This window comes from Vigna unguiculata, chromosome 9 (assembly GCF_037176805.1).
Source record: "Vigna unguiculata cultivar grain cowpea cultivar isolate G323 ecotype 2 chromosome 9, ASM3717680v1, whole genome shotgun sequence".
Lineage (NCBI taxonomy): Eukaryota > Viridiplantae > Streptophyta > Magnoliopsida > Fabales > Fabaceae > Vigna > Vigna unguiculata.
In genome coordinates, this window is record NC_140800.1 from 39837874 (window position 1) to 39859098 (window position 21225).

Below are 21225 nucleotides of genomic sequence, written 5' to 3' on the forward strand. Positions count from 1 at the left end.
ATATTGAGAGGGATACGCGTGTTGAGAAGAAAGGTCCCCCTAAGCGAAGAAGTTGCAGCTTCTCCAGGTATGTCATCCCCTTCGGCTTATTGTGCTTCTAGTAGGTGTAGTGAGTCAGACGAGGAGCGGGATATACCCGACTCGTCGAACAGTCTATCATCCCCAGTGGATAGTGACTGTGCAGTAGGGGCCGAGGAGTATGCGGCCCTGCATCGGCCAGGGTATGACTGGGTAGACCCTAGAGTTAAACTTCCCTTGTCGCGGTTCACCCGATCCGCGGAACTAGCAGCCTTGCGCAAGCGTGCTGATATCATAGCAGATACTGTCGACGAGCGTATTGTGAGTGTTGAGCGGGTCAGGAGAGGGGATAGTGTGTGCCACGGGCGTGAGGGTCATTCACATGATTTCTTTTATATGTACTCAACCTTGGTTACCGACTTGCATGTATGCGTGCCGTTTGACGATTTCACGATGGGCGTATTAAGGGTGTTAAATGTAGCTCCTAGTCAATTGCACCCCAACAGTTGGGCTGCCTTACAGTCTTTCAGACTAATTTGTCGCGTGCTGCATCTAAAACCATCACCCCAAGTCTTTCTGCAGTACTATAGTACCCGGCCAGGGGAATTAGCTAGTTGGGTATCCCTTGTGGGTCAAAGCCACCAGTGTCTGTTAGCGGCATACACCCAATCGTTTAAGAGATTTAAAACAGGATTCTTTAAAGTCATTATTAGGTCCGCCGGGGCTGAGTATTTTTATTACGATGATGGAACACCCAAGTTTCCTTTCTATTGGACTAACTCCCCTACCACATACCGTACTTGGCCGAGAGAGTCGCTAACCCCTGAAGACCGACATACACTGTCCTACTTGGACCAACTGCCCAAGAAACTCTCTTCAAAGAAAATTATTGGTGTATTTAGATCCTCCCATCCACGCGATGAATTATTCGGTATGTATGTTTATTTGGTTGAATGCCAGGGATATGATTTTAATGGTGGTTGATGCATTTATGCTTGTGCAGGTATCATGGCAGCAGCTGGTGGGTCTGGAAAGGATATCTACCTGGAGCTAAGGCGTAAGAGGATGGAAGAAGAAAAGAAAAAGAGTGTTGAAAGTGCTGGACGGATGACAGCAGAAGGGTCATCACAGAGGGGGGACTTATTACCCCCGCCTGTTGAAAAGAAGAGGGGCAATACACTGAAAGCGCGCTGCAAAGAGCTGGAAATGAAGGATGAAGAATCACAAACAGCACTGGAAAGGTTAGAGGAGAGATTGGCGACCCTACAGGCCGAACATACTGTGGCCCTGGAGCGAATCTACGAGTTGGAGGGATACGTCATGGCTCAACATGAGGAAGGTTTTTACAAAGCCGTTCGTCAGACTGCCCACCTATTCAACTTTGATGCAGGAGATGATCGTATTAGCATTGAGAAGGATGTTTACGATGGGGTCTTGATGAATATTAATGACATAGCGTCCGCCAAAGCTGCTGCTAACGATCCCGGGAAGGTGTCATCGCCGCCGTCTATATGATGAACTTGTGTGTGGGATGCTGCTGTATGCTTATTATGACTTTTTGTGTTATGTGTAAAAGGTTGTTAAATCAGATGCTGAACATTTATGATTTGTAGGACGTCTGTAACGAACTGCCGCTATGTTTGTGTGATATTATGTTGAATTTAATTGTCGTATATGTGCTGTGATTGAACTCAATAGGGATACGTCAGCATTTGTGTTGCGATAACGGCGTCCCTTAGTATGCGAGCAAGAACAGGTGTCGGCCACGGGGGTAGCCATGTTCTCGGCCGCGATGGCCGAGTACTTAGCGAAGGTCGTTATTGGCGTGACATGGGGAAAAGCTTTACATTATATAGAGCGCAGTGGCAGTGTATGGGAGGGATCATCATGGTTAATGATACTACCTGACCCATGGTGAGGAGTTGAGGGGAGGGCTCATCATGGTTAACGAGGCTTCCAGGGCCCTTGGTAGAGTAAGAACAGAATTATCATGTGAGAAAAATAACCCAATCGCAAAACAATATAAGAGGAACGTAAATACTTTATTAGTAACAAGGATGCCTCATTAAAACCTCCTCGACAAAAACCCTCCTTAGGGAAAAAAATCGAGGTAGGAAAGAGTACATCGCCTGACACATGAATAGTCTTAACTATAATAAAATTTTAGATGTGACGAATTCCAAGTTGCTGGTATAGTGCTCCCAGATAGATATTCCAGGCGGTAAGCTCCTTTGCCAACGACCTCACGGATGCGAAACGGGCCCTCCCAGTTGGGAGAGAATTTACCTTCCTTTTTTCGTGCGTTGCTAGCCATCCGCCAAACCAAATCTCCTTGATGAAACGATCGATGCTTGACTTTAGAGTTGTAACGGCGTTGAGCTCGAGCCTTGGATGCTGCTTCCCGAATGCAACTACGATCCCTGAGTTCCTGGAGCAAGTCTAGGTTGATGAGCATGCTCTCGTTGTTAAGGTTAACATCAAAGAGCCGTCGTCTCAGTGAAGTGTCGCCGATTTCAATAGGAATCATCGCATCAACACCGTATGTCAAGCTATAGGGTGTTTCCTTAGTCGTGGATTGAGGGGTGCAGCGATAGGCCCACAAAACTTCTAGTAGTTCGTCGGCCCAGGTACCTTTTGCCTCCCCGAGTCGTTTCTTTAATTCCTTCAATATGACTTTGTTTGCGGCCTCTGCTTGGCCATTCGTCTGCGGATGTTCTACCGAACTAGTAACATGGTGAATGTGGAGTCCTTTATAAAAGTCAGCCAGCCCCTTATCAATGAACTGTCGCCCATTGTCTGTTATGATGGTTTTTGGAACGCCAAATCTGCAGATTAGATTACGCCAAACGAACTTTTGTACCTGCTGAGCCGTGATCGTAGCGAGGGGTTCTGCTTCGATCCATTTGGTAAAATAATCGACTGCCACAAGCAAAAACTTGACCTGTCCCCTCCCAGGACTGAAAGGTCCTAAGATGTCCATGCCCCACATAGCAAAAGGCCACGGGGACATAATGGTATGAAGTTCTTCTGGCTTTGCGTGTAGGAGATTGCCATGCTGCTGGCAGCGAGTGCATCGTTGAACATATCTGTCACAATCCGTCTTGAGGGTAGGCCAATAGTACCCTGCTCTCAAGATGCGGGACGCCATGGTTCTCGAGCCGGAATGAAAACCACAAATGCCTGTGTGCAATTCATCCATCAAGTATTGCGTTTGATTTTCGGCTACACATTTTAAGAGGGGGTTGGAAAATCCTCTTTTATATAATTCACCGCCTATGAGCATGAATCGCGAAGCCTTCTTCCTGATTGCGGGGTCGTCAGTCCCGCTGTCCTCACCATGCTGTATGAATTGAACTATGGGAACCATCCACCCCTTGTCCTCTGTTTTTGTTACCTCTGTGACATTGCTATCTATCATGGTGACAGTGGGTTGACTGAGTGTAGCATGAATTACTGTGTGATGCTGTCCCTTTATCTTAGTCGTGGCTAACTTAGAGAGTAAGTCTGCTATGGAGTTCTGCGCTCGATTAATGTGTTCCAGCCGTACTGTTTTAAATTGTGCCAACATTCCTTTTACGACATGGTAATAGCGGATGAGGAGAGGATCTTTCACCTGGAAACTGCCATCCATATGTCCCACCAGGAGTTGTGAGTCGGATTTGCACGTGAGATTCTCGACGCCCATATCTACTGCCAAATGCAGTCCAGCAATCAATGCTTCATACTCCGCTTGATTGTTTGAGGGCTTGAATCCGAACCGCAAGGATTGCTCAAGAAGAAGATTGTTTGGTCCTTGCAAAACTATGCCAGCCCCTCCACCTTTGGTATTAGAGGAGCCGTCCACAAAAAGTGTCCATGTGTTATCGTTCGGCTCTGTCTGTCCAGCTAGCTCGTTAACAAAGTCAGCCAGACATTGGGCTTTGATTGCTCCTCTCGCTTCACAGCGAGTGTGAAATTCGGACAACTCAACTGACCATCCCACCATTCGGCCCGCCAGATCGGGTCTCCTCAGCATTTTGTGTATTGGGTAGTCGGTTCGCACTATGGCCTCATAGCTCTGAAAGTACGGCCGTAATCTTCTGGTTGTGACTACCAATGCCAATGCCACCTTCTCCACCGTCTGGTAGCGCAGCTCAGCATCGTGCAGAACTCTGCTGATGAAGTAAACAGGTTGTTGCTGTCCATCGTGTTCCTGGACTATAGCAGTGCTTACGGCGTTATTAGAAATAGCTAGATATATTAAAAGTGGTTTACCTTTTGCGGGTTTGTGCAATATCGGGGGTGAGGACAGATATTCTTTCAGTTTAACAAACGCGTGCTCACAGGCTTCATCCCACGCGAACTTACAAGCCTTCTTCATCAGTTTAAGCATGGGCTGTGTTTTCTCGGCTAATGTTGGCATGAATCTCGACAGTGCTGCTAAACGTCCGACTAACCTCTGTGTCTCCTTGATGTTTGCAGGACTACGCATACTTAGTACCGCTTGGCACTTGTCTGGGTTAGCCTCAATTCCTCGGTGTGTTAACATGAACCCTAAGAATTTCCCTCCTGTGACTCCGAACACGCACTTCTCTGGATTTAAACGCATGTCATATCGGCGTACTGCATGTAGCACCTCCCTGAGGTCTATTATGTGCTGTTCTAACGAATCGGACATCACCACCATGTCATCTACGTAAACCTCCATGCATTTTCCAATCAGATGATGAAAAACCCGATCCATCAATCTCTGATACGTCGCTCCTGCGTTTTTCAAACCAAAGGGCATTACCTCATAGTAGAAATTGGCTTCCTCTGTGATGAAAGCTGTTTTCTCCTTGTCACCTGCGTACATAGGTATCTGGTTGTAACCCGAATAGGCATCCAAGAAACTAAGTACCCTATGGCCAGCTGCTCCATCGACAAGCCGGTCGATGCTGGGTAAAGGATAAGTGTCTTTGGGGCAGGCCTTATTAAGGTCTGTGTAGTCCGTGCACATCCGCCACTTGCCATTGGGCTTTTTGACCAATACCACGTTGGCCAACCAAGTGGTATACTTAGCCTCTGTGATAAAGCCCGCGGAGAGCAGTTTCTGTACCTCAATCTTGGTTGCTTCTCTCTTTTCTTCCCCCATTTTTTGCCTCTTTTGAGCGACCGATTTTGCTTCTGTATAAACAGACAGTTTGTGGCAAGCAATTCGAGGGTCGATTCCAGGCATGTCGGCTGCGCTCCATGCAAACAAATCGGCGTGCTCGTTCAACGTCTGCTTCAGCTCCTCGACATCTGCATACGCCTTACCAGTGTAGGTGTACCTGACCCCATCCCCGAAGTCATGTCTCTCTGTGGCCTCAACCGGTTCGACCCGTGTGTCATCATTGAAGCGAGGATCTAAGTCTGCGCCCTCAATCCTCGATGTTCTCTCAATATTGTGTACTGCGCGTTTTGGTGGTGACCTAGGTCGTCCTCTCAAGCTATCCGCATAACACTTACGAGCAGTAGGTTGGTCCACGTGTATGGTGATGATATCTCCAGATGCGGAAGGAAACTTCATTGCCAAATGATATGTGGAAACGACTGCGCCCAACGTATTAAGAGAGGGCCTTCCTAATAATATGTTATATGATGTGTGCGCATCGACGATGAGGTACCTGATCTTTACCGTCCTCGTCACCTTTCCTCCTCCAAATTTAGTGAAGAGGTCGATATAGCCTTTCGTGTCCACCCTCTCACCTGAAAAGCCAACTATGGGTTCTAAATAATGTTGAATGTCTTCTTCTGAAATTTTCAATTTTTTGAAAGTTCTCCAATAGAGGATGTCTACCGAACTTCCTTGATCCACAAGGGTTTTTCTGACAGCGAAGTCTTCAATTTCCACCGATATGACCATCGGATCATCATGTTGAGGGTCAACAGCCTGAAAATCGTCGTCCCTAAAGGTAATAGGCGGCATACGCCTACGCGGATATATAGAAACTGCATTCACGCTCTGAACTGCACGGACATACTTCTTTTTGGCAGATGCAGTGGAGCCCCCACCAGCGAAACCTCCCGCAATGTAGTTAATAACTCCTCGTAATGGCTTTTCCTGTGGTTCCCGTTGCTCATCCTTCTTATGATCGATCTTTCGTCTAAGGTTATCTTCGCGTCGCCCCCCATACGCTGGCGCTCTGTACTCTTTCCTCTCGTTTCCTCCATCTCGGTCCTCCTTTCTGGATGCAAATCCCCCCTCTTCGCGTTTTACAAACCTTTTGAGATGCCCAACTTGTATTAACTCCTCGATTTTGTCCTTTAGTGTGAAACACTCTTCTGTAGTATGGCCGTAATTTCGGTGATAACGGCAGTGCTTCGTGGTGTCAGCATGAGGGGGAGTTGGGACCTTTCTAGGGGGAGATATAAGGTCGGCATTTAGGGCTTCCTCCAGAATCTGTGCCCTGTTGGATATCAGCGGGGTGTATCTATGATACTTTGGTTGTCTTTGCTCTCGGAACCTAGAGCCTGGTCTTGAGGTTGTTGCTCTGTCTCTCTCGGGTTGCTTTCTGTCAAGGGTTTCCCTGCGGGTGGTGTTGCGAAACTCCTTCAGCTCTTCCATTTGCATAAACTTCGTAGCTCGCGTTCGGAGCTCGTCCAGATTGGCCATAGGTTTTTTGCACAGGCTGTCCACAAATAGGCCTGGTCGCAGGGCTGTAATCAAATGATGCATGGCTACCTCTGGATTCAAATTACTGATGTTTAGGGATAGTTTCCCGAATCGCTCCATGAAATTGCGTAATGTCTCATCTTTTTCTTGCCGCACATTCACCAGTGCCAAAGAGGTGAGATGATGGGGTTTGCTAGTAGCAAATTGAATGCTAAAACGCGTCGTCAGTGTATCAAAACAGTCCACGGAGTTGGGGGGAAGCCGGGTAAACCAACGGAGCGCCGGACCCTTTAGCGATGTTGGGAAAACGCGACAGAGGATGGCGTCTTCGGTTGTATACAGTCCCACCTGAGTGGTAAAGATGTCTATATGCTCTTCCGGATCTGTGGTGCCATCATACTGATTCATAGTAAGCCCCTTCCAACGTGCAGGGAGGTCAGCCGTCATGATTCCGTCCACAAAGGGGTGACGCCTAGGTGTTCTTGCTAGTGCACCGGTATGATTGGGATTAGTTTGAGCGCGGGATTCCTCCTGGTCTGACGTCTCTTCTTGTACTTCTTCTTCTTGTGGCATTTCTCTCCTTCTCTCCGTGCGTTCGGTCTGTCTCCTGATTCTTTGGTTTTCCGCCCTCAAGGCGTTGACTTCCTCTTCGTTTTTACGTCTTATCTCAGCTAGTTGTCGCTGCATTTCTGTCTGCATCTCTTCCTGTATTTGTCGCCGCATCTCGGCTAGGGCTGCATTGTGATCTATCGTTGTCCTGGTCGAATCCATGTCCCTTGAGAGTAGCTTGGCCCCACGGTGGGCGCCAAATGTTCTTGTAAGGGTTAGAGCCAAGCGATCTCAAAGGCCTTCTGTATTCTTCCGCCCACTTTGCGTCCCTTCTCTTTACAGCTGCTTCTGGACTACCGTCAGGGGTGAGTACCTGCAAATACTCCGATGCTTAAGTCAGTAATAACCCCAGATATTCTCTCTTTAGATATTGGCTTTAGATAAACTTACCTTTTACTAGACAGTCCAAATATCTTTTATACTACCTGGCCTTATTCCCGTTATTATTGCCTACAGAGCGGTTTCCTTCTCCCATTAAACACTAAGGAATCTTAATCAATACAGTAACTGCCTCTCATACCTTAACGGTAACATTTCTACATTCCATTGGACTTCCAAACTCTTGGGCCTGTGTGCTATCTTTGCCGTGACTGGGATGGGTCTACCCCTCTGCACTGCTAGCCCATTACGCATCAGAACCCTTGGGCCGAGATGTACCAGGCACCCAGGGCCGACACCTACTCGGCCTCCACTCTGCGCGTGCCTGCCATCCTACCAGGCCACTCCCTGACTTCAGTGCCTCAAATGTGTCTAGCCATTGGGCCGTGATGTTTACGGCTCCTGGGTCGAGACATATGCCTCTGACCACACCACTCTAACCTTCTTTTACTGACTGTGCCTCACCTTTTCCTGTCGTGCCCGTGGCCGAGTATATCCCTCCCAAACTTCCCTATTGTACCTAACTAATGGGATGTACCCAGACTTCCAATACAAATTTTTTATTTTGTAAATTGATATCTAAATTTGTACATTTAACAACTTTTGGTCACTAAAATTGATGGTTAACGAAGATTTCTCCTTGAGTGTCAGTGCATTTAATTAATTTTAAAAGAATATGATATCACTTTGATACCAAGTGTTATATTCCTTTTGGAAACATTTATTTTTTTAATCGCTATTTTAGCATCTATATAACAAGATTCTTTACTGAGGGAAAAACAAGTGGAATATATGATTGTACGAAACAGCAGTAAAATATATAGAAGGTGACATTGTATTGTATGTTAACTCAACTACGTGACGTTGATGGAAAACAACTTCAAAGCCAAACAATGGCTTCTTTGTTTTTTTCTTTTTTATTGATGTAGCGGGTACTCCAACCTCAAATTCTCCAAAAACCACAACTGAAAGAAGAAATACAAGCCAAAAGATAATCTGAAAAGGACAAAGATTTTTTTTTTTTCTGACAAAAATACGCTTCGAACTAACCATGACTGTACTTTAATAATATCCATCGATTAACTAAAATCAAGAGCACCATGACAAAAAGCAATTTTGTTTCGGAACAACCACTACTTGTGTTAGAATAATTACTTCACATTGTCCCGTAAAGTAGTATAATAATTCTAAATTTAGATGAGTTTTAAAATTCTAGCAATTGTCTTCATCAACATGATGCTTGGAGAATAGCATATAATTTTATTAGGTTATATCAACATTATATGAGCCAAAGAAGTTTTGTTAATTACTATTATACAACAACCAAATAAATTTTAACCTAATCTATATATAGACAACCCAATAATTTACATTCAATAACTTGGTTTTTAACTTTGTATTCTGTGCTTATCAGAAACAATGAATTGGCAAATAAGATACTTTCCAATTAATGCAACAAAAGACATGTCTTTTTGGATGTTAAAAAACATAAGAAAACAAAACACAACTCACATGGGAAGCATCACAGTATTAACTAGATAGAAAGAACAAACACAAATGATGAATATATAAGCCAAAGGTACATACATCATTGTCACATGAGAAAGAGAGAAAGAAACACATACATCATCCAATTAACTAGACGAGAAAAAAAAAATAGTAAAGCGCTAAACAATAAGCATATGACTTTTATATATATATATATATATATATATATATATATATATATATATATATATATATATATATATATATATATATATATATATATATATATATATATATACTGCGAGATATATATTAACAGCTGTGAATCATTTGATTGACATGAGATTTGAAATGACTCTACTTAACTATATAAATTATTTAAAAAATAAACGTATTGATTCTGTAAGAGATCTATTACAAGATCAATTTGGATTAATCTTGGTTCGTTTAAAAAATATAGTTAGAAGAAATATATGTGGAGCAATTAGACATAAATCGATTCTAATTCCTTGAGATTCGCTAACTTCAACTCTATTTTATATATATATATATATATATATATATATATATATATATATATATATATATAATATTTTTGTTATCATAAGTATGATTTCTTATACCTATTTTTAATATCCGTGAATTACAATACGCAAAATTTATTATACATTGCAATGAAACCCAATAACTAATTAGTCCATACAGATTTTAAATAAATAAAAATATCTGAAAAGTTTTACAACGACATATATAGTGAATATTCATGATCATTTCGAGAAAATCAGTTAATAACATCAAATTTTTTCATGATTTCTGAAGTGAATTTAATAACGAAATCCCGAAATTACGTTCATCAGTAGTATATAAAAAATTCATGATTTTATAACGAAACAAGTCTCTGTCCCTCGGTGAAATCTTGATAAGTACTTTTTCATATAATTTTCGTTCATTTCGAAATGTTGAAATATATCATCATACACAACAAAAGTTAGTTATTAACTATGATAAGGTTTTTTTCAATATTATTTAATTTTTTTACACACATTCAACTTCCGCAAGTTTAGATTTATTCATGCCCACTTTCTCTTCTACACTGTTTTCAAATTAATGAAGAGGAAGAGATAATTATCATTTTTTATCACACCGTACATCCAAAGAGAGATATTACTGTTCTCATGAAATAAAAATACACGTAATTAATTTGATCTATTAATCTAAAATAAAGTAGAAAGTTAAATACTTATGTTTGAAGTAATATATTAATTTTTTTTTTACGTTTTGTAGACTCGTAGTTGACACTGGTTGTGTGTTGACTCATCAAAATTGAAAAATGCAACTTGGACTGGAATATTCCGATCCCAGGGAAAGCTCCATATGCATTTCGAAAGATACAAAAAAATACAACCTTTTGCTCATTTACTAAGGTAAATGAACCTCCATTGACACCCCTCATATATATTACATTATTATTTAAAATTATCTTGTATTTATACACGAACAATTACATTTAGTAGTTTCTACGGTGAAAACAAATCAAGAATTGAGGATTCTTATTTTAAATGATAATGATAAGGTCATAAATACAACTATAAATGTGATTTACACATAAATCTTAAAAAATATAGAGAAAAGAAGCATGTTAGTGTGCATCATGATTATCATGTATATAAATTGTTGTTATACTCATTCATTCAACTTTTGTTTCTACATTTATTATATATTGAATTTCTATTTTCAAATATTCAAATGCAATTTTCTTTTAACTTATTCTCAATTTGATATTATCATAAAGTGATTGTTATGAACATTAGGAATGATAAAGTGAGTCAGTCTAGTCTGTTTTAGCCCATCTCACATTTTAGTCCGTAAAGTAGGAATTAGGTTGGTCCATTCCGCAGTTTAATATTAAATTCACTTTTTTGACTTGCCCTATCCTGCGAACTGATTTGTAGGTCTGTGGACTAGTCCACAATATATACTAATATTTAATAATAATGTAACATTTTAAGAGAATTAATTTATGCATTTTATTTATTTTATGTTTTTAAATATTTTCATTCTTTGTTCAATATAAAAATTCAAATTTTTAGCAATCTTCTTCTTAAATACGAGTTTTTTCACATTAGGTCATCTCTCAAACATAAACATTTATAACCACATGTATCTTAATAGTGATCTATGTAATTTTCATCGTACTGGAATATATTTATCTGAAATTTGTCAAAAAAACTTTTAATACATGCATATTATACTTATCTCAGTCAATCGTCAATATCAATTGTTAACTCTAATAACACGGATAAATCATGAGAATAGATTTACACGGGTCACCAAATGAAATATAAATCAAGTAATTAACATCACTTTTAATAAAAAAACCATAATAAATTTATGTGTTTTTTCTATAATATTATTCATGATTCTCATTTTTATACAATAATATTTTTAATATTATTATTTTATGTAAATGTTTGGCATGACTTGTCACAAGTAATTTTTGAGATCATTATATATATTATTACATGCTTAATTAAAATATTAGATTATTATTTATTTATTGTTTAATATTGCAATTATTTTATTATCTTGTTTTAGCTAAAAAACATATAATTCTATATATGATAGACTTGGAAGAAGCTAGTAATTACTTTTAAAAATTCATATACTTAATTGGAACATATAGATAGATGGTAAAATGATTTTTGTCTTTAGTTAATGCAGAATATTCACTTAGGTTTTAGTATTTATATATTGAGCTTGTAAAGTGGTAGTGTCGTATCCAAACACAGTTGGTAATGGCAGCTTCATTCACCACTCTCCCACCTTATTGCTCCATTCACAAGACACCCTTTACCTCAAACTCTAAGGTAATTCAATTAATTCTGCCTCTTAACTTTTAAAACCTAAAACATTCATTCTTGTTCCTTTTATTTGCAGCTGATCTTAAGAGCCATACCTCAAATTCCGCTCCAAAATCATGCTTCCCAAGCCATCACAGACATTAAAACCAAATTTCTTAACGCTATTGTGGATTCAGCCTTTGAGTTTGTCGACCAGCTAGTGCTTCCATCTCAGGTGAAGTACCGTGTTTTATCACTTGAACGTCCTAAACATCATTAATAATATATCAGATGTTTAATTACTGTGTTTTGCAGACAAACTTTGCTCCGGTGGAGGAATTAGGGGAAGCCATGGATATCAGTGACATTGAAGGCCACATACCAGATCATTTTCCAGAAGGTGTCTACATTAGAAATGGTTCGTACCTGAAGAAATATTAATTCTTTAACTCTATCTCTATGCATGTGCTAGGATCACACGGAACTGAACACAAAATTCTTTCACACTTTTTTTTATAACACCTTTGCTTGTGAGTGTCTAAGAACAAATTAGAAATTGGTTGAGTTTTTATACGAACAAAACATAGATAAAACTAATTTACAATCATAATTATTCTTTTTATTTTCTTGTTAAACACAGTTTCTTTATAAAATTAACATGTTAAAGTTTTAAAATATAAACAAATTTCGCTATAGTTTATTATAACGACTTTAATACTCTTACCAAATATAAGTGTAAGAGAGAAAGAAATCGAAAAGGAAGACCCAATGACAAATTTATGTCTTAAATAAGATGCATGCCTTTTTTCTTTTTGTTAACCATGTTTTAAATCTCTAAACTTTAAACCAAAATTGGTATTTTTTTCCTATCAGAAACTTTGATATATTTTGATCCTTAAACTTTAAAAATGAATAGATATAATTATTTTAATCTAATTACACTTTTTTGTGTCAAACGTCTTTTTTGACGTGTCAAATATGTTTTATACGAACATTTGAATTATTTACACCGGTTAACACTTCTTCATTTCAATATATGTTGAAAATCACATTTTATACGTAAAAATAAAAATCTAAAATAATTAAGTTAAAATGATTATATTCATTTATTTTAAAAATTTATGAACTAAAATATATCAAAGTTTTATACAGAGACCAATTCCAATTTTGTAAATTCTAAGACTAAAAATATACTAAATTTTTCTTTTAACAAAAGTGATGCAAAAGTAAGTAACACTGATATCTACTAATATTATGTAATATGATTAATTATGAATGATGAATGAGAAGAACATTTTAGATTTTACAGTGTTAAACTATCTTTTTATAGTTATAAACCTACAAAATATATATTGTCCTTGGTTTGATCCTCTCATTTTTCACTAAATTTACTACAGCAAATCACATCTCATTCTTTTCTTCTTTCCTTTCAAAAATCAGTAAAGTAACGAAATCAGAGAAAGTTTATGTATGTCACATTAAAGTTTCTTTGCATGTGAAGTACTTCGATACTAGATTATTATTATTATCATTATCAAATCATCATTTTCGATTATGAAACTGTAATCATTGTACAATTGATTCTAGCATTGTTCCCCAATGATAATATGATAATGTTTGCATGACAATTGCTCGTAAATCATGAGCACCAGTGTCTAACTCTCCAATCAGAATTTGCTTTTACACATCGTGGCTGGCAAAAAAATAATTAATTAAATTGAAAGCTTTTGTACCTATTTAATTGATCACTGTCACTCGGCCCACCAAACTTTAAAATATTATAATGAGACGAAAGTCAATAAAAAAAATATGCTAGAATCTTTGGGATATTCCAGTCTATATATATATATATATATATATATATATATATATATAATATAAGAGTTCATAATAAAGTTTAATATTTTTCTTTTTGAAATCTATGTTATGGTAGTTTTGAATCAATCTTTCGTATTTATATTATAGTAGTTCCAATCGTGTATATTTTTTTTTTCAAAATAATCAAGAAGCATTTTCTAAAAACACCCGCAACATTTGAACTTTGCGTTAATTTGTTTAATCATTTTGTACTTCTGTATTGTATTGAACATCATGTTTTCTTCAAACCCAAATGGTCTAAGTGCTTGATCCTAGTTTCTGATATATAATTGTTTCCTCATTTTCTGTTCATTTCCTCTTTTGCTATTGCCAAAGAAAAATGAGAAAAAAGAAAGAAAATAAAAGTAAAAGGATGTGATAATAAGTAAATATAAACTTGATTATGTATTTATGTTCATCTTTGTATATATGTTGGTATATAACACATGGTGTACAGGAGCAAACCCACTGTTTGGAGGATTGAAATCATCGAAGTCTGTGTTGGGGAAGACAAAGAGTATTTGGGTGGAAGGAGAAGGAATGCTTCATGCTTTGTATTTCAAAAGGAAAAATGATGGCAGCTACACCATCTTCTACAACAACAGATACGTTCAAACTGCAACATACAACCTTGAGAAACAAAGTACCAAGCCTTTGTTTCTCCCTGCAGTAAAAGGAGATTCATTGGCCGTTATGTGTTCTATGCTTCTAAACTGGGTCAGCATTTTCTACCATATCTTCAAAATATGACCTTTTCTTCCAACATAACAAAAACATTTTCTTAATAATGCATATGTGTACCATAAACAGTTTAAATTTTAGATTACATTGCGTATGCATGCATGCATGTAACATTATTCACTTTATTTTTCAAATATGTTTTTTAGAAGTTTCTATAAGAACACACTTGAAGTTCTGGTGTGAGAGTTCACAAGAGTTTTGATTTTTCCCCTTGTGGATTTCACAGCTGAGATTCGGAAAACTGAATAAAGATTACAGCAACACCAATGTGTTTGAGCATTCAAACAAGTTTTACTCGGTTTCGGAGAATTACATCCCACAAGAGATTGACATCTTCACACTAAATACTTTAAACTACTGGGATGTCAATGGCGCATGGAATCGTCCCTTTGCAAGTCACCCCAAGGTTTCTTTTATATGTGTTAAAGAATATCTGGTCACAGCTTAAGATACAAGAGTTTCACTAACTTATCAGTAAACTATGCATAGATTTACTTAATGATAATTAACTTCTTGATATTCAATGCAGAAAGTTTTGGGTACTGGAGAACTGCTTATTTTTGGTGTAGATGCAACTAAACCTTATCTTGAAATTGGAATAGTATCGGGTATGTAAGCTTTAAATTCTTAATAAAACCTAATAATACTAGTTTTTTTTTTTTTTTTTGATAAAAAAAGGTTTCGCTGATGTAGTGAGTGTAATATCCATAACATACACATCAGTAACCATTTTCAGCTGATGGAAAGGAGCTGGTTCACAAAGCAGATATAGAACTAGACAGAAGCAGTTTATGCCATGACATAGGTATCACAAGAAGGTATACATAACATTCATTAATTACAAACAAATAATGAAATCGTTACAAACATTCATTACATTCATTATGCATTGATTCATGTTTTTGGTTAGCAGGTATATAGCGATATTGGATTTTCCACTGATTGTTGATTCAAACAGACTACTTAGAAGAGGCCAGTGAGTATCTAGTGCTCATATATGACTATGATGATGAGACATTACAGAATCTTTGTCGGTTAATTATTTCCATGTTATTCCATGTAGATTAATCAAATTCGACAAGGAGAAATATGCCAGAATTGGGATAATGCCGCTGTATGGTGATGCTAACTCAATCAAGTGGTTTGAGGTGGAACCTAATTGCACATTTCATCTCATCAATTCCTTTGAGGATGGTCATGATGAGGTCGTAACTTATCCATAAATTTGAAACTTACCAAGAACTTTTTGTAGAATTATTGGCTGCAATATTGAGAAATTTTGTACCTTGTAGCAGGTTGTGTTGTGGGGTTGTAGAGCCCTAGATTCAATAATTCCAGGACCTGAAGATGGTTTGAAGGAATCTGAGTTATTCTCTCGGTGTTATGAATGGAGATTAAACATGAAAAGTGGAGAGGTTAAGGAAAAATATCTCACTGGACCAGAACAATTTATGGATTTTCCAATGATCAATGCAGGTTTTACAGGAATTAAGAACAGATACGCATACACCCAAGTGGTTGATCCCACTGCAAGTTTTGCTGCAGGTAATAATTCTGTAAAACAAAGTTTCACTTCTCTTTAACTATTTAACAATTGCAACAACCCTTATTTACCATGAATTTAGATTCATAACTGATAATATAAGTTTCATGTTTGACCGTTTAGATATTCCTAAATACGGAGCTTTAGCGAAGCTATACTTTGCGGAACCATGTTCAGAATTCCCTGTGGTAAAACATGGCTTCAAATAAAATATTATTACTTTTATTTTTCATGTACTTGTTTGTTTTCTCAAAATTATTCAAATTCAATTGTGTAAATCAGGGAGAGACACGACAAGAAGAGCTTATAAGAGTGGAATATCATAGGTTTGAAAAAAATGTATTTTGCACCGGATCTGCGTTTGTCCCTAAGGAAGGTGGCGTGGAAGAAGATGATGGTTGGATAATCACCTTTGTTTACAATGAAGATACTGGCGTATCTCAAGTAGGTCAAATTAATTGTGGGTTAAATATGTTTTTTGTCTTTTAAGTTCTAGTGAAATTTGGAATTAGTCTTTCTTCAAAAATTTTGATTAATTTAATTTTTCATCTTAAAAATGCGTGAACCTTTTAACTCAATTTTATTAAGTTTATATGACGTTTCAAGCGAATTTCATGATAATATTTGATTGTTTATACTGTTTGACGCATTTTTGTTTTAATGTTAACTCAAATATTATCATAAAATACGTTTAAAATATCAAATAGACTTAACAAAATTGGGAAGAAGGACTAAATCTATATATTTTTAAAAATGAATGACTAAATTAGTATAAAATTTTGAAGAAAGACTAATTACAAAATTTACTGAAAATATATTTAACCCATTATATATAGTGGCAAGTACTAATTAACTAATTCATCTGATGATCCTGCTAAACTCAAATTAGCTGCTTAATTTTTTTATTTTATTTCTTTTAGGTTCATATAGTTGACACAAAGAAGTTTTCAGGAGAGGCAGTTGCCAAAATTACAATGCCTTGCAGAGTTCCATATGGATTTCACGGAGCTTTCGCGTCAATCTCATTTTAGGTGTGGGGGTTGGGTTGTGTTTATTGTGTTAATTAGTAACTCTAGACACTAAGGTTTGTTTTATGTGTTATTATCTACTTGGCTACCATTATTTAAAATAAAATATTATTAGGTTTCTACTGTTTTATTAAAACTCAAAAGAAAAAAAAATTATGATGTTTCTTACATGTCAATTCTTTCTGATTTTATATAATCATATAGGAAAATATTATTTTCATATCCAATTTTTTTTTTTACACTTATTTGATCCTATCATTTACTATACTTTTCACTTTCTTTATTTTTTTAACAAATTTAAAAAAATATATTTATTTTATTACTATTTTACCGTACATGAAAGTTAAATGATTGTCAGATGTCAAACAACTTTTTTCAATCATAAAATATAGAAATTATTCTAGTAAAGGCTTATAAAAGGTGTTTCCATGGGTAGTGGAATGGTGTCTTTCCTGTGGTCGACCCACAGTTTTATATCTATAGATTATAGTGCCAATATTGTATGGAAAAAATAAAAATTAGAGTTATTTGCACAAATGGAAACAATTTTCATAATGGGAAACACGATCCTTGGTCTTGATGCTTATTAATTATCGTTATTCTTTTTCTTCAAATTTAATTGTTAAAAATATTATTCTTTTTTACAATTAATGTTTAAAATTTGTGTTATTCTAGATAAAAAACGATTAGTTATATGATTTTATTTGTTATGCTAAAATTAAAAAATTATTTTAAATTATAGATAAGACAAAAGACAATTAAAATGTTAAGAGAATTGGTATTCATTAAATTTAAAGCATAAATTCCTTAGTTACACTAATTTAAGAGATTAATATGTAAATAATTTCATAACTGTAGAATAACATGATTTTAATTTAATAAAAAATAATAATTGAATGTTAGGGAGTTTAATTAAACTCCAATGATTATTGGTTCAATTTATAAATTGTTCATGCAATCGATATATATATATATATATATATATATATATATATATATATATATATATATATATATATATATATATATATATATATATATAATAGTTATCTTATTGTTAATTTTCATAATTTAGAAAAAATATTTTATTTATCTAATTATCACCCCAAGTCATTGTAATACAATCTTACTCTATTTTGTTAGTTAAAGCATTTGGTACTCTTATCAAAATGTTCTTAAAAAAATCTTAAAGGTATTTAGATAATTGTTTTTTTTTCACTTGTGGAGATATTTTCTTATTTTGTTCTTATCCCTAGTAATTTTGATGCCTTTTAAGAGTGTAGCTAATCATAACATTAACCTCGTACATGTAAACTCTAATTGTTAATTAAAATTTATTTCTTTTAAATTGATTACTTTTCTATAACTTTAGTAACTTTATAAGCTACCACTAACAGTTAATCATGGACCTCTAACAATTGGACGATTAGAAAAAGGATTAAATTTAGAATAAATCATAATGGTTAAGAATAATAGACAAAATAAAAATAAAAAAGTAATGATTGAGAGATAGTGAAGAATCTCGAATCTGATACTTACTTTAGAGGAGAATCATTAAAGAATTAAAGTTTTCAATTAGGGAAAAAAAGTTGCTGATAAAAAACCTACAATTACAAGGTGCTCTAAAACTTCTTGTGATATTGTTTGGGTAATTGATTAACTAATTGTTATAATTTTTTTGTAAAAAAATTATCGTAAATTAGGGTAGTTTAAATGGACATAAACTAACGTTCAGAGAAAAAAAGAAAGAAAGAAAAATTACCTGATTACCTGAATACCTGAATACCTGAATCTGAATTCCTTAATATGACACTCTAATTAATTCTCTTTTAATATGCAGTTGTCGAGTTTGCATAAGCATGGCTTATTTTCTCCGATAAACAAGGTTTCAATAATAATAAATAAATAAACAATATACAGATTCAACAAGTATCAATTGAGGTAATGCTTAACAGAAACGAACCATAGAGTGATTGTATAATATGTCAATCATGGACACATGTTTTCAGTCACAGAGAGGTCTTTCAAGCTGATGCATGCTTTTGTCTTCATCAACCACAAGATATTCTATTTAATTGTCCAAGGCAAGCACCACAAAAAACAACAAACAATAAAAGCATGCAGGGTAGGGTCTGTTACAGTAAAATAAGACAAAATTGAAGCCATTTCTGGGTTCATCTCACAAATGTTTATTTAGGAAGAAAAAAAACCAAACAGAGAACCAAAACGGTAACATCTCCACTTCCGAAGATGTCTAACGCCCTCAACTTCAACCCCTTTAAGAAGCATTTGCTAGTAATGTTCACCATGGTTCTCTCTATCCCCTTCAGTGTTCAATCTCAAGACAGGGAAGAGGAAGAACAGAACCTGCCACAACAACCTCAAACCGTTCAGCCAAGCAAGGGGATTGTGATAGCAGTGCTCTCCACCATGTTTGCCATTACAACTATCTTACTTTTATATGTGAAGTTCTGTCGAGTCAACAACCGTCATCAACTTCTTACCCCAAACTCAAATCTCCAAAACTTTCAGGGCCGATCTCGATCAAGTTCAAGACTTTCTGGTATCGACAGAGAAGTAGTTAAAACCCTCCCTTTCTTCACGTTTTCATCCCTGAAAGGATTCAAAGATGGCCTAGAATGCACTGTTTGTCTCTCCAGATTCGAGGACGCAGAGACTCTAAGACTGCTTCCGAAGTGCATGCACGCTTTCCACATGAATTGCATTGACAAGTGGTTTGAAAGCCACTCCACGTGTCCTCTCTGTAGACGCAGGGTTGAGGCAGGGGACATCAAGAACCTCAACTACTCCCTAAGCTCAAGGTTCCTCCGGGTTCCATCAAATCTCACGGAGGATCTGAACCTTGAAATCTTCGTTCAGAGAGAGGCATCTCATCGAGGGTCATCGACAAGAGGCTTCAAGGACGCTGGGAAGTGCAAGAAACAAGAACTGCTTCTTGGTGATGGTAGTGGCACAAAGTGGGACAAACATGTTCGTGTGACAAACCTTAAAATAGTTATCTCTGACGTTTTCACGAGGAGCAGGTGGAGTGATCTTAACTCTTCGGACCTGTTGTCGTTGAACAGCGAGATGCTTAATGATGTCAGCAGCAGGAGATTCTGTTCCAGTTCTTTGGAATCTACAGCAGACAGTGGGAAGGTTCAGGGAAGTTGGCGTTGTAAGGAGGAAGAAAAGTGGTTTACGGAAGTGAATCCTGGTGAGAAGAGGTGCATGTCTGAGATTGCGAATGTTCCGAGGTTTGCAGAAATGGGGAAGGAGAATAGGATCGGAGAAAGTGTGAGATCAAATGAGAGATTGGGGAGAGTTTGGCTGCCGATTGCACGAAGAACTATCCAATGGATTGCAAAACAAGAAAGGAATCCGAGTGAATTAGAACCAAAAACTCTAGCCTCAAATGTTTGATGTTGCTGCAGGAACACAATTGTCGGCGTAATGAAATTTGTGTTTGAGAAAACGAATAATGGTTATTTGACATCACTAAAAATTAAATAACCGGTTTGAAATGAACTATAAGTTGGCTTTTTTTATTATTTTTTCATTTCCATTTATTATTTATGTTTTAAATCAAATTTGATGAAAAGAAAATCTCATGCGTTCCGTTAACTTCTATGCTGGTCTTACCGCCGTCGTTCCAACAGCGCGCTGGGGAGCAGGTACGACTAGCCGAATTCAACGATGATCACGGCCGGTCCACTCGTCGGAGAAGGTCATGCCGTCGCGCGGCAAGCGCTTGTGGTTCTTGAAACAGGTAGCGGTTCTTCAACGAATACATTTAGCCTAAAACCTTTCTTATAGATGTATAAAGACTTTTTAGTGTGCAAAACATATAAAATACATTCAAATTTATAAAAATAAAATATCAAAAATTACATATTTATCAAGAGACTCCTCTTTTTCTTATAGGGTTCGTTGGTTGCTTGAAGCGGTGGAGATAAACGACAAGAGAAACTAAACACGTGATAAATGGTAGTTTCTTTTCAACAAATTTTAGTTAACACATAAATGGAATAAAAATATTTAAAATTATTATTGGTCTTTCGTTCTCCGTAAAAACTAAAATCTGTCTCTCTTAAATTTTTGGTTAAA

At 36.6% G+C, this 21225-nt stretch overlaps 3 protein-coding genes across 3 annotated transcripts; 2 read left to right on the plus strand and 1 right to left on the minus strand.

Moving 5' to 3' along the window:
• Positions 1–2164: 2164 nt before the first annotated feature.
• Positions 2165–7405, minus strand: LOC114163705 (uncharacterized). The gene has a single exon (XM_028048000.1). It carries the CDS (start codon positions 7403–7405, stop codon positions 2165–2167), a length of 5241 nt encoding a protein of 1746 aa, XP_027903801.1.
• Positions 7406–11895: 4490 nt separating this feature from the next.
• LOC114164190 (carotenoid 9,10(9',10')-cleavage dioxygenase 1-like) lies at positions 11896–17655 on the plus strand. The gene is made up of 13 exons (XM_028048758.2): positions 11896–11976; positions 12047–12184; positions 12265–12367; positions 14264–14523; positions 14774–14953; positions 15077–15155; positions 15284–15365; positions 15461–15523; positions 15611–15752; positions 15843–16092; positions 16214–16278; positions 16373–16534; positions 17011–17655. The coding sequence occupies exons 1-13, from the start codon at positions 11905–11907 to the stop codon at positions 17119–17121; spliced, it is 1707 nt and encodes a 568-aa protein (XP_027904559.1). The 5' UTR covers positions 11896–11904; the 3' UTR covers positions 17122–17655.
• A 1525-nt stretch (positions 17656–19180) lies between these two features.
• Positions 19181–21020, plus strand: LOC114162201 (putative RING-H2 finger protein ATL12). Its single transcript, XM_028046010.2, has one exon. The coding sequence runs from the start codon at positions 19369–19371 to the stop codon at positions 20539–20541; it is 1173 nt and encodes a 390-aa protein (XP_027901811.1). The 5' UTR covers positions 19181–19368; the 3' UTR covers positions 20542–21020.
• The last annotated feature ends 205 nt before the right edge of the window (positions 21021–21225 follow it).